At 50.8% G+C, this 13,793-nt stretch overlaps 1 protein-coding gene across 4 annotated transcripts in view; it reads right to left on the minus strand.

Annotated features, from left to right (window-relative positions):
• Positions 1 to 12,882, minus strand: part of PAX7 (paired box 7) — a 157,288-nt gene extending 144,406 nt beyond the window's left edge. For 2 of the 4 annotated variants that reach the window (XM_069079437.1, XM_069079441.1), the window contains exons 1-4: positions 12,642 to 12,882; positions 9,486 to 9,721; positions 8,132 to 8,261; positions 6,637 to 6,771 (exon numbers count right to left, since the gene is read on the minus strand). In XM_069079437.1, coding sequence (XP_068935538.1) covers positions 6,637 to 6,771; positions 8,132 to 8,261; positions 9,486 to 9,721; positions 12,642 to 12,726 — 586 coding nt within the window. In that variant the 5' untranslated portion in view covers positions 12,727 to 12,882. The remainder of the gene's footprint in view (positions 1 to 6,636; positions 6,772 to 8,131; positions 8,262 to 9,485; positions 9,722 to 12,641) is intronic. The other 2 variants (XM_069079438.1, XM_069079440.1) reach the window with 2 other exon arrangements.
• Between the last annotated feature and the right edge of the window lie 911 nt (positions 12,883 to 13,793).

Genomic DNA, 13,793 nt, shown 5'->3' on the forward strand with positions numbered 1-13,793 from the left:
TTTCTCTCTCTCTTTCTCTCTCTCTTTCTCTCTCTCTTTCTCTCTCTTTCTTTCTTTCTTTCTTTCTTTCTTTCTTTCTTTCTTTCTTTCTTTCTTTCTTTCTTTCTTTCTTCTTTCTTCCTTTCCTCTCTCCCCCTCTCCCTTCCTTTCTTTCTCTCCATCTCTCTGTGTTCCTTCCATCCTTCCTTTCTTTCTCCCTTCCTTCCTTTCTTTCTTTCTCTCCATCTCTCTCTCTTCCTTCCTTCCTTCCTCTTTATGACAAAGCCCAAACAGTAACTCCTCCAGTAAAGTATGGCCTTTTCCAAATCCCTACACTTCTCTGGACCTTAGTTTCCTCCTTTGTAAAATCAATGAACTAGATGACTTCTTAGATCCCTTCCAGCTGTGACATCTGTGTCCTAAAGTCTCCCAGCTGTAATGTTCCATGTTCTTGTAGGTCTCTTTTAGTTTGGACAGCCTGTATTCAAAGGTCCCTCCTAGCTCTGACATTTTAAATTCTAAGGTTTCTTTCAGCTCTGATATTGTGTTCTAAGGGTTCTCCCAGCTCTGATAGTTCTGTGTTCTAAGATTCCTTCCAGTTCTGATATTTTATGTTCTAAGGATCCTCAAGAAAGTCCTTTCCAGCTCTGATCATCTATGATTTTATGACTTTTCCTGGACATTCTAGGAATCCCTGAAATGTATCTCCCTCTTCTCCAACACTTCCCCCTTCCAGGCTCCCCCTTAGGAGCACAGGGTTGGGCTTCCCTGCCCTCTCCTGGGTGGATAATTACTCTCCCCTCCCCTGCTTCCCCTTGTTTAAAGTTTGCTTTTTAAAATGTCTTGTATTCGATTATGCTGTTCATTCTCCTTCCAACCTTATCTCCTTCTGTCTCTTCTCTCCTTCCCGTCACACTTGATTTAGGAGAGAGTTTATCTTGCAAACATTTGCCTACTTTGTTTATTTACACCAGGTTCTGAGGCTACTAGCTATCGAAAGCTTGTGTTTGCCTTTGTAATTGTTATCTCTCTTTATTGTTGTATTGCATTTGTCTCAGCTTTGTGTTCTGCTTTTTTTTGGGGGGGTATGGAGGGGGTGACTGACAGCACTGGGTGTTCTATTCTAACTCTCTGGAAATGGCCTTCTGTGCTGGGACTTTCTCACTCCCCTCAACCCTCCTTCTCCACCCCCAACATCTCTCTCTCTCTCTCTCTCTCTCTCTCTCCTCCCCTCTCCTCCCTAGCCCCACTGAATATGCACGGAGGAGCCCAGGCGAAAGCCAGCGAATTGCCTGACACCCTCCTATCTTTCTCCTGGCCCCCATTATGCGAAGTTGATCCCTCTCTGAACAGGCACAAATCCAGCCTGGTCTCTGTTTGATTAGATTGCCAACCGGGGTAATCCTTTGATTTGGTGAAGTGTCAATTACCTCTCTTAAAACACACATTTACCGAGGAGGGAACTTGTTGGTTTAAATCAATGCAGATGGCTTCTGATAAATTGACTATCAGCTAGCACCCCCCCCCCCCCCTGCTCAGGCTCTCTTTCCTTGTTTCCTCTTCGACTAACCCCCCTCCCCAACACAGACACATACACACACACACACACACATACACACACACACAGATTTCTCTCCCTCCCACCTTCTCACTAGTCCAGTAAACAATGCCACTCCCAGGTGTGAAGCCGAAAATACGGCGGGGGCCGAGAGGAGCTGCTCCCCCTTCCCCTATTCACTCGCTCCCCCGGAGCCTAATTAAATTTGGCAGGTCCTTGTACGCACAATCAAAACAGCTTCCTCTAGTGTAGCAAGCCACAGAAAACCGCATTAGCAGAGTCGGCCAAATTAAATTGTTGCTACCTCCTCTTTTCAAGTGTCTAAATAGACTTTCTCCCCTCCCGCCGATGGTTTCCACTCCTGTACTACACCTGTAAATTCACCAGCCCCCTTCCTCACGCTTAAAAATAAATAAGAGTAAAATAAAAAAGGGAAACAAAGAGACACGATCTGGATCCGCCCACACACACTGCCCTAGACCCTTCCTGGGCCACCCGGAGCCCCAGCCGCTTCCTCTCCAAGGTCCCCTGACTCCAAAAAAGACATTTCGGGGGTGGGTGTCTCAGATTGGGGGGTCAAGGGGAAGACAGATTTTCTTCACTGGTTTGACCGAAATCGTTTCCCGCGCCCACGCTGGGCTTCCTTCCTAGCTCTGCTTTCCAGTTCCGACCCCGCTAGTTTCAACTGTGACCCCGTCAGTTTCAGGGCTGACCTCCTCAGTTTCGGCTGTACCTCGCCGAGTTCCGAGTGTGTACGTGTCTCTGTGTGCATTGTGTAATATGTAGCATGTAGACGGTCGCACTTGTCTCCCAGTCCCACTAGTTAGCTTTCTCAGTGTCTACTCAGCCTGGCTTTACTTTCTCCTGTTCTTTCTAACTTGTTTGCAAAGTCTGTCCCTCCTGGAATAAGAAATGGGGAAACTTCCTTTCCATCTTCACAAACAGCTGTTGGTCCCTCTTTTCCTCTCCTCCAATCCTTGGAGACTGAGGTAAGGAGGGACCGGACTAGAGTGGGGAGGAGAATGGAGGAGAAAAGAGGTTGGGAGGAAAGGGGGACAAAGAGTTGGCCCATCTCCGTCCCCAGGTGAGGAAGACAGCTCCTGCTAGCAGCTGGGATCCAGGGTAGTCATGTAACAATATCAGCAGCTTGGACAGTAATAACTCAGTCTCAACAAGGATAGGAGTAGAAAGGGGGGGGAAGGGAGGGAAGGAAGGAGGGGGAAGGGGGAGGGAGGTACGGAGAGAGAGAGAGAGACAGAGAGAGAGAGAGAGAGAGAGAGAAGAGGAATACGAACGGCTCATGAATATCAGCCCAAGGCAAGCAGGAGTGAGCTGTTCAAAGATGAAAGTGCAGAGAAATAAAAGCCCAATTTAATCTGCTTTAAAACCCTTCGACTTAACGTTTGTGCTTCAAACTCTGAGAGTGAGGACTGATTGCGGATAAATAGTTTCTTACCATGCCTCGAAGCTATTACACCCCTCTCCAACACAGTTCCCTATTCAGCAGCCCCACTTTTCATTACCAGCTCTAATAAGTCTTAGCATTATTAAATGCCAAGCAGACGATAGAAAGAAACCAGCGCAGGGAGGAATCTCTCCTTAGCTCTTAAAGAGGAGAGCTCTTAAGCCCCTTCTTTGTCGACTCCCCGCGAGGAGAGGAGCAACCCCCCGAGAGGGCATTTGTCACAAGAGAAGCCAAAACAAAGTTGTGGCTGTCTTCTCCCCCAACCCCCTGCGCCCTCCACGCACCCCTGGTGCCCTAACTCTCCTTTCTGTCCAAGTCTTCTCCCGTCCATCGTGGCCAAGTCCGAGGAAGGCCGTAGATTTGAGATTGAACCCTGTAACTGACTGTGGGGAGGGGGAACCCCAAAATGACCTGATTTAGCAGGGTTCAGAAATAAAGGGTTACAAGTCAGGTCCACGCGCCTTGAGCCCTGGCTACGTCCAGACTCAGCCACTCAGAGCCAACGTACCCCGCTCCCAGCCACTCAGATACACTCCGATGCACGGCTCCGGCCCCACACTTGCTCCTTTCGTTAGTAAAACAATTTATTGGGGATTTGAGTTATCCCCACGGAATCGCCTGCATTTCTTTCCAGATCCTTTCCTTCTCGTGCATAACAGAAAGGCAGGATCCATCGTACATCCCAAGCTCGGGATAAATGAGCTTTTCCTCCCCAGCACCTTTTCCTTCCCCCTAGAGACCCCAACTCTTTACAGGTTTTTAAGGAGAAACCTCTGTCTAGCGAAGGAAGTTCGGCATTTGGTCTGCGGTTAGCAGCTCGAGGCCGCTGGGAGCTGAGGCCACCGACTCCCACCCTGATGACCAGCCCCTGCTGTGCCCCATTTCCCTGTCCGAACTCCACCCAGAGAAGCTAAATCTCTGTACTTAGTGGAGACTTGTGTTACCAACCCTGAGGCCCTCAAACCTGCTACCTAGGAACGAGAGAGACCAGCTACCTCTCCGCGAACAGTTTTTCTTGCTCGAACTAAAAATATCACTTGCTGTAGCCAGCTTTTCAAACTGGGAAGATCTGCCTCATATATAGAGGAGTAAAGGAAGATAGAAGGGAAATGGGATTTTTGGCGGTTCAGGGTGGGGACTTTTTCCACCAGCAAGAAATACAAAGTTCTCTTATTTCTTTCTTAAATCGCAGACCCACATATTCCTCTGACCTCCACCCTATCCCCCGAAAAAAACCAAACCAAACCAAACCGAAGCAAAACAAAACAACCAAAACCCAAAGCCCACAGTTTTGAGACAAGAGTGAGTCCAGGCGCTCCCTGGATACACGTTTTCGCTGCGTCCGGGGCCTCAGGCCGGCGCCCGAGGGGTCTTAGAATATTCCCCTGCACTGGGAGAGCAGCGGGGAGCGGCCGAATAGCTTAGCTCCCTTTCTTCGCCTCCTCCCAGGCCCTTTGTCCAGGAGCTGCGCGGCTGCTCGCACGTTTTTGAATGTCAATAGCCCGCCCCTTCCCCCTCTCCCCTCCCCAGGACTTGGGCCCTCTCCCTCAGTTCCCCAGTCGCCCTCCTTCTCGTACTGGACTGCCTTTGTGGGACAGGATCTGGGCCGGGGAGGCGGCAACAAGCTAGGGGGCTTTGTCTCTGAAGTTCATCTTCAAGGTTGGGAGGGAGAAGTCAACAGCGGGCCTGATGTGTTGGGGGTGGTTGGGGAGAAGGGAACTGTTCAAAACAGACGGCTGACGGAGAAGTTTTCTCCCTCACTCCTTTCTCTGACTTCCTCAAAGTCTCTCAGCAGCAACACAGAGAAAGAGAAAATAATAGCCTGCCTCCTTGTCTTGCTGGAATTGTCTTCTCTCTTTTTTTTCTTTCCGTCAATTCACCCGTACCTCTTCCGATCTGTACCTTTCTATACATTATTTTCACCATCTCTCTACCCACACACTCTAGTTTTACTGTTACAGTCCCCTCTCTGCCTGGAAGAGGAATCTGGAATAGGGCAGCCACTCTCTGCGCCTCCTACCCCTCAAATTCAAGATTCGTTTGCTGGTGAGCGCGTGTCCCAAGAAACATCTTCCCCAAGTCCCGCGTGACCCGTGGATGCCGAGAGGAAAACGGACCACAGGACTTGATTCGGCGCCTCAGTTTCTAATAACCAAGGGTTTTGAGTAAGGGGAACAGAGCCTGGGATGGTGCAGGCAGGCTCTGCAGAGTCCTGCTGTCTCTCCCCTAATATATGCCCTGGGCTCGAGGATGTCCCACGCCTCTGGACTACGGGGATAATGCCTTTTCCCTTATCCTAGGACAGGGCCGGAAACTTCCACACAGGTCGTTTTGTCCTCTCCACTTGCAGTGCGCCCACCCCAAACGGGCTTCTTCCCGGGGGAGGGGAGACCCGGGATTTCCTCACCACCCCCCCACCCCCCCCATGCAGGCCAGCGATCTGCTCAGCTTGGCCCCGGCCAAAGAGAGGTACTGGATTCCCCCGCGCTCTCTAATTGATATTGATTGCACCGATCACTCAACTGTCAGTAGGAGTTTCAAGGGACCGTTTAGAGAGCAGTAGAAAAAGCTGTCGAACAAATTCATTTAGGGAGCTGCGATACGCCCCCACCCCTCCGGCTACCCTCCCCTAACCCTCCCCTCGACTCCAGTTTCCTATAAATAATTGATCTAGACCCAACTACCCGGAAACATGCCAGCACCTTCCTGGACTAACCGCGGGGAAGGGGGCATAGAGAGGGGAGATCTGACTGACCCCTACTCCTCTGAAATGGGGGGGGGGGCTTCGCAAAAGCTCCCTCCAAACATAAACTTCCTTCTGAATCCCCGAACTAAACTCCTCTGAGAAAACAGACTGTAATGGGTGATAACAACAACAACGGTATCCTTGTCTTCACTCACTTAATACAGTGACCAATAATAAGTGCCATAGCGTCATTCGTCTGGGGGTAGGAGGAGAGAGAGAGCTCGGTTTTCCAGATGCAAACATATTCGTCCCCCCTCCCCCGGCGATTTCTACCCTATACAATCCGGTTGCTTTAGCCCTGATCTCTCAATAACAACCCATCTCTTTTTAGCGCTTTGGGGATACAAAGTGCTTTCCATCCATTAGCCATATCGGGTTTTTATATAGTCTTTAAGCAGTTTCAGGGACTATCTTTTTACATAATCTTAAGAGTTGGGTATTGCAAGGAATCCCTTTTACGGACAAGGAAGCCGAGGCTCTGAGAGGTTAAGTGACTTGTCCGTGGTCACCTAGCAAGCCTTAGAGATCAGGTATACTAACTTCCAAGTCCAGACGTCTACCCACCACACCTTTGCCTATCCTAATTCATTTAGATCCTTTGATCTTCACAATAGGGGGTCAGGGACAAGTTGTATCATAACCCATTTTTCAGATAAGGAGAATGAAGTTCCAAGAGGGAAAGTGATTTGCCTGGGTTTACTTGGCAATTAATGACTGTAGATATTCTTGAACTCAGATTTCTGACTTCCAAGTCAAGACACGATGCTGGGTATCCAGCTGTTTCCCTTCCCAATATCATCCTGGACAAACAAGTCTCTCTCTCTCCGTCCCCTCTTCCCAGACCTCAGGCGGCGGGACGCATAGGCCTCCCAAGGGGCCTTTTTCTACCTTTGTCGCCCAGGATGCCGTCGATGCTGTGTTTAGCCTTCTTCTCGCCGTCCTCCTCCTTCTTGTCACACTCATCCTCTTCCTCTTTCTTCCCGAATTTGATTCTGAGCACACGGCTAATCGAACTCACTAAACCTCAGAAATTCAAAGGCAAAAGAGAAAGTATAAGTTGTGGAGAAAGTAAGCCTTTCCCTCTCCCCGTCATCACTAGAGGCCTGGCCCCTAGAGGGTTTAGGGAAGGAAGGAGGCTCCCAGCTGCCATCCTGCCAGTGTCCCGGGGCGACTCGCATCCACACAGAGCCTCCGAGAAAGTCTTACACACCCAAATACGCAGCCCCCAGGTGCACCCCCATGTCTTCCCAGTCACACACATATCATCACACATTCACATGCATCTAAAACTCACATTTACACCTATACTGTCATCCATAGGCACACATATTTATATACACCTACAGACACTCAAGACACCCAAGCGCACACTACTCATTTATATCGACACACCTTTATGCACATACTCCTAAGCACCCAGTAAATATCTGCATCTCTACACACTTGTAAACGCTTGTACACACACATCCTCACACACTTATGTATACATTTATACACATATCTAAATTGATCCCCTACTTCCCCCATCCTTAGCTGTCCCTAATCAAACACAGTTAAGCCACCGGTGCACTTAACCCCTCACCCTAGCTTATCGGAGCACACGCATACCCTGGAACCGAGGCTCTGGCCTTGGTTCTCAAACTCATCCCTGGGTCTGGATCCCATACATACAGCACTGAGTTCAGCCCAGGCTGTGAGCACAGAGGGGAAGGCCAGAGCCCTCGGCCCAAGAGATTAAATCTGGAGGCTGTGACCCTTGAGTTCTGGAGCCGGTCAAGAGCCTGCAGTGGAGTGGAGCCTGCGGCTGACCCGGGTCAGGGTTTAGGTGCCCGAACCAAGATTCCGGTACTCCTAAGGACAAGTTTGCCCTGGTCAATTTCCTGCAACCAGCAACTGAGCCCGATCACAACTTACTTCCCCTACTAAACTAAGTTTAGTTCGTTATATAATAAAAGCTTTTGGGCTCATGCCCTCTGTTCCCACTGTCTCTCCCTGTTCTCTCTTTCTTCTTCACTCACCTTCTTTAGTTCTTTCAATATCTCTATTCCTCTTTTCTTCCTTACTGTCTTTTCTGTCCTTCCCAAACTTCCTTCTTTCTCAGAGCTTGCTAGCACTATTTTCTTTCTCATTCATCCTTCCCTCTCTGTTTTTACTTATTCCTCTCTGTTTCTACTGTCCCTCTCCCTTCTCACAGAATTACCTTTGCTCTCCTAGGATGTTCTTTTCTGCCTCTCCCCACCCCTATATATTCTTCATCCTTCTGACAGGAAGTTCTGGAAATAGAGGGCAAGGGACCCTCTGTTGGGATAGCTCATAGCCACAGAAGGCTGCATTTCCTCTGTCTCTGCGACTCTCAGCCCAGTCAGCTCAGCTGTCTTCTCACCTGAGGGAACAGTGCTCCGGTCACAGTGTCCATCCTTGAGCAGCCGATCTCGGATTTCCCAGCTGAACATTCCAGGGTTTTCTCTTTTGTATTCCTCTATTTTCTTCTCCACGTCTGGAGTGGCTACCTGCTTTAGTGAGGGAATGTGGGGGTAGGACGGGGGAAAGAGTAGCAAAGGAAAGGGGGGAAGGGGAGAAATCACTTTCAATATAAAGCTAAAATTGGGGCACTCAGATTATGAGGTAGGGGGTCTGGGATTCCCACCAAATCCTATACCAGAGAGAGAGGCAGTGACCCTAGTCATAGATAATCTGAGCTGGAAGGTACTTTAGGACTCCTCATTTCACAGAAGGAGCAATGGAGGCCCAGAGAGGATAGCAACTTACTCAAGGTGACGGAGTTAGTCACAAAAGTAAGACTTTGAACTCAGGTTTCACAACTGTGAGTCCCAGCTCTTCCCACGAAGTCACAAAAGCACCAGAGTCAAGGAAACCTGAGTTCTATCTACTCTGCATCACTAGCTAATAATATTACCAATTGGACCAATTGCTCAACCTCTTTCAGCCTCAGTTTTCTCAACTATGAAATGGGGATGATGTTGTAAGGAAAGTTTTGAAAATTGCAAAGTGCTAAATAAATACACATGAATTGTTATTGTTGTTATTATGCCACTCTAGCTCTTAAGGAAGTTCTAAGCTCTAAGGGAAGGAGTGGAGGGAGAGAAGGATGGAAAGGGCAAACCAATATGAGGAAACTCTTATGGCTCCCTGAACCTGGCCCAGACCACAAAGTAGGTGAGGGCTGGTAGTCACCTTGTTACCGGAGAAGCCTAACTCCCTCCAGGCCCCAGGAAGAAATTAGCAACCTGTAGAGGGTGGAGGTGCCCTTGTACAGTCAAGGAGCTGTCTCCAGACCAGGGACTCTGGGAATGTCACTCATGTCCTTCTAGCAAGGGTTACCAGGCTTCAAAAAAGCCTGAGTAATCCCCACAAATAGTTCTCAATTATCCAGATTGTGAAGGAAGATCGTGGATTTTTGGGATAAGGATGCTCACGAATTACCTACATATTTGAGGAGATTGTGGATTTAGGGGTTTCTGGAAGTGGAGATTTGGGTGAGGGAGACAGTATAGACTTTTTCTTTCCTACTTTATCAAACATTTATAGACAGGAAATTGGGCATGGTATGGGGATTCTTCTCTCCAGCAGCCCAATATAACTCTCCCTGTGTTGGTGTTTCTGTCAGGGACTTATGGTCTTCAGGCCTTGTAACTAGAGGTAGGTTCTTTCCACTCTCAGGCCCTTGAGCTGGGAGGATGGTGGTTGAAGAACTTAGGGCTCCCCAGGACACTCACCCTGGGTTTGCTGCCCCCGATGGCCCCAGGACGGATGGAGCCAGTCTCCTGGTAGCGGCATAGGATTTTGGAGACACAGCCGTGGGAAACACGGAGCTGGCGAGAGATGACGCAGGGTCGGATACCGTGGTGGGCCATCTCCACGATCTTGTGGCGGATGTGGTTGGGTAGGGGCCTGCCGTTGATGAAGACCCCTCCGAGTTGATTCACCCGGCCCTGGCCAAGTGGGGTGGACACTGTGGGGAAAGTGGAAAGAGAGGAGAATCAGAAAAGGAGGGAAAAGTCTATTACAAAAGTGGTTCCCTAGGTTCCTAGAGCAGGCGCCTGCCCATTACCTGTGAAAACGTATGCCCTGTCAAATCTGGAGACCACTTCCCTGCGGGTCCTTATTTGGAACCTGCCTTCTGCCCTCTCCAGCTGTCATATCTGGAGTTTTCCAGATTCGGTTCCGAAGGTTGAAAAAGGTACCTCTGCGCCCCCCCCCCCATATCCTCGGGCCAGGGTTTTTTGGGGTGTGTGTGTGTGTGTGTGTGAATGCCAATGAGAGAATCGAATTCAACTGTAGAAGGAAAGAACCGGTGGTGATAGCGGTAAGATGGGGTGGACTGGGTGGGGATTGTCTTAGATAAAATCGAAGAACCTGGGGGAAAGGCCCCAACCTCGTTTCCTTGCCAAGCGGTACTCAGTCTACACTCACAACGAATTACTGGGCTGAGAACTGCGAATCTCTACCACCTGGTTTGGCTTGGCCCTGAATAACTCAGAGAGAAGGACGATTTTTATTTTCATCTTTATTTATTTATTTATTTTTGAGCACGGAGAACTCCAGTCACTATACTTGGGCCCAAAGGAATCCCTTGGGATCTTCTGTTCCAGATCGAGAGGTCTAGACAAAACCGTTTGGGAGCGCGAGGAGGGAGAGTTAAGTAGCCTGTCCAGACTTCCTGTGGGCCAAACAAAACGCCGAAAGGAAGAGCAAGGAGGAGGCCTGGAGATCGTAGTATATCGCGATAGCCAGCAACCTTTGCTAGGGTTTCCCCAGAGGGGGCAGCCAGGGACAGGCCTGGACCACTGGGGCCTGCCTCCTCCCCCTGATTCGCTGCCCGAGGATTTATTTCGTTGTAGGTCAGCCTAGGGTTGAGAGAGGCGGGGGGCGGGTGAATGGAGGGGGTTCGTGGGTAGGACTTCTGCATTCCCTGAAACGTTTCTCTGCCCTCGCTCTGGTTTAGGAAAACCTACCGGCCTGCGGGGCTGCCCTAGGGCCTGGGCTGTGCTGGTGAGGGCAAGGTCAGCGCCTCCCAGTTCCAGCACCAACACCAGCACCGTACTAGGGCTGTGCGTTTGGGGGGCGTGCGCGCTCCGCTGAGGGCTCCTTAACCGAGCTCCGGCTGCGCTGCTGGCACCCCTTTCTCCCAGAAGGTGTGCTGGGGAGGGGGGACTGCTCTAATCCGGACCCGAGCCCCCAGTGTGGGGACTGCATCGCCGCGGAAATCTAGCAGATTAATACAATTTCACAGCCGCCCGGATGGAGGAAGCTGGCTGCATAATTGGAAGGCAAGGAGGGGGTGGGGGTAGGAAGGAGGGGGAGAGAAGGCTCGGGCTGCAGCACCGTGTCCCCCTTCCCCCGTGCTCCCCCTCCTCTCCCTCCAGCCCCCACTCTTTGCCAAAGTCGGTGTCTGCAGCTACCTCCGCATTTAATCAGCCATCCCGCGCCGCCGCGGCGGAGTCACCCGGCCGCCGCGGCCCGCTATGCCATTAGCGGACGAGAGCTCTCGAGTGGCCAACTTTATATTCAAGAGCCTCTCCAGCGGCCGCCACTTCTGCCTTCTCTGTATTCTCCGGCATGGTGTGCAAATATTGTCCTAATCCTCCGAGCCGGCCTCGCGCCGTCTGCTTCCCCGGCATCGCTAGAGCAAGGCACTCCACCAAATCCCCCCGGCGTGAAGGTTTTCCCGCCTGCGTGGCTCCCCACCACTTTCTCTCGCGCACTTGATCACGGAGACACTCACTCTCCTTCGTCTCCTTCGGGGACTGGGCCGCCTCCTCGCTCCCCCGATCTCGGGCGGGCTGCCCGTCTCATTCCTCCTGCCCAGCCCCCTTTCCCCCCTGCTCAGAGATTCTTTCTCCCTTTTACTCTTCTCTTCCTCCTCCTCAGGCTCCCAGCGCATTCACAAAAATCTCAAAATTGAAATTTCAGCGAGCTCGGGGCTGAAGTGGGGACCCTCGAAACATTTCGGAGAGACACCCCCATTCTCAGAATCTGTCTGACGTTAAGTTTCCAGTGACAAGTTTAGCTTCTTTAATTAGCTAAAATTGCATAAACACACACACACACAGAGTCACACTCACTCACACAGAACTCTCCTGACTGGATGAAGGCTCCTTAGCGTGCCTTCCCCTTGCAAATTTGATTTTAAAGGGGGGACTTTGGGAAATAAATTCTTTGCTCCCCTTTCTCTAGGCAACCACTGTCTCTCGTTCAAGTCGATAAGGGCGAGTGGGTGGGGGCGTCTCTCTGAAAACCCCGGAGTTTGGGAGTCCGGCTGAAAAAGTTTTAAAATGAGATCGTTCTCCTTTGGGAGCAGGCCGACAAGGGAGTTTTCTAGGGTTAATTTCTTTCGGGGAAGAGGAACCGAAGCCAGCATCCGTGATACTGTCCCCAGAACATTCACTGTGAATAATCCCCTAAAATAAAATGTTTTGTAAAAGAATCTTCGTGGTCGAAATTAAAATCGAAAACCAACATAAGAGCGGGGTGGCTGGGTTTGGTGAGGGCGGAGAACATCGCAGCGAAAGTAAGTGAAATTGGATAAGGAGGTGAAATTTACTAGCAGCTGAACCTTCCCAAGGCTGAGGAGGGGGAAAAGAAAGTCTGGGAGGGAAAGGGGAGTGAAACCGAAGCCCCCAGGGCAAGGAAAGGGACTAGGGCATTGACAAGTGGAGGTCCCGGGAAAGTTCCCAGGTCCCAGCGACTCCTGGGGACCGATGGAGGAGAAGGCTTGTTCCCTCCAGTGCCCAGGAAGTCTGGGGACGCCACCCGCTCTCTGCAGTCACCACCGCGGTGTGCCCTTCGAGACAGTCCGGTCCCCGAGGACAGGGAGAAATGGTGGGCTGTCCGTAAAGGAACCGAAGAGAGTAGAACCCAAACGGTCTTACCTTCCAAGGGAAATCCGGTCCGAGGGTAGTTCTGTCCCGGAGCGGGTCTCATCATTCTCGGTACTGTGCCGGGGAGAGCCGCCATTCTGGGCACGCCAGGGACAGGTCCAGAGTCCTCAGAAATCCTTCCTGTCTTCTCTTTTCCCCCACTGAGAGCTCTTTCTTCCCGTCTCTCTCCCTTTCTCCTTTTTTAAAAAAACCTCTCCCCCCTCCACCCCCACACACTCCCTACCCCCCACCCCACCCCCGGCTGCAGTCAAACGCGTCCAGAAGCTGGGAAACTGGGGGGGGGGGGTGAGGTGGGGGCGGGGGTGGTAAGGAAGTTAAAACAAACAAACCCGACCCAAGTCTCCCTCGGTCCCTCTCCGCCAGAAGTTGTGGGGGCAGAGGTGGGGGAAACAGAGCTGGAAGCCGGTGCTGTGGAGATGGGGGGAGGAGGAGGGGTGGAAATCCTGTCTCCCCCCAGCCCCAGAAGAGCTAAGGACACCGGCTCTCACACTAAGGACTAAAGTTTATGAGCTGAGGTAGCGAAGCGGATTTCTTTAGGGTTATTTCTCTTCTCTTCTCTTCTCTTCTCTTCTCTTCTCTTCTCTTCTCTTCTCTTCTCTTCTCTTCTCTTCTCTTCTCTTCTCTTCTCTTCTCTCTCTCTCTCTCTCTCTCTCTCTCTCTCTCTCTCTCTCTCTCTCTCTCTCTCTCTCTCTCTCTCTCTCCCCCTCCTCTCCTCTCTCCCCTTCCCCTTCTCTTTCTCTGACCCCCCACCCCCAACACGCGCACAGACAATCCTTTCCCTTCCAAGAAGGGGTGAATGAAGGAGGAGGAAGGTGTCTAGTTGGTTTGGGGGTGTGGGTGAGAAGAGAAGGGAGGTTATATAGGGAGACTTTTGGAGAAAGGGGAGTAGAGAGGGTGGAGAGAGAGTGATCCTCTACGTAAGTTGTTTAAAGTACTTTACTTCTTGGAGGAGGAAGAAGAGGGTTTAGGAAGGAGGAGGAGGAAGAGGAGGAGGAGGAGGAGGAGAAAAGCAGTGGTGACCGGGATCTGATAGGCTCTGACTTTTTCTTTTATTCATGAGAAGGGAAGGGGGCCCGGCGGAAGCGACCAAAGGGCCAATAGTGAAAAGAAATTTACAACGAATATATATGTATTTTAAAATCC

This window comes from Petaurus breviceps, unplaced genomic scaffold (genome assembly GCF_028583685.1).
Source record: "Petaurus breviceps papuanus isolate PSGF00001 unplaced genomic scaffold, PetGlider_PUasm1.0 91041, whole genome shotgun sequence".
Taxonomy (NCBI): Eukaryota; Metazoa; Chordata; class Mammalia; order Diprotodontia; family Petauridae; genus Petaurus; species Petaurus breviceps.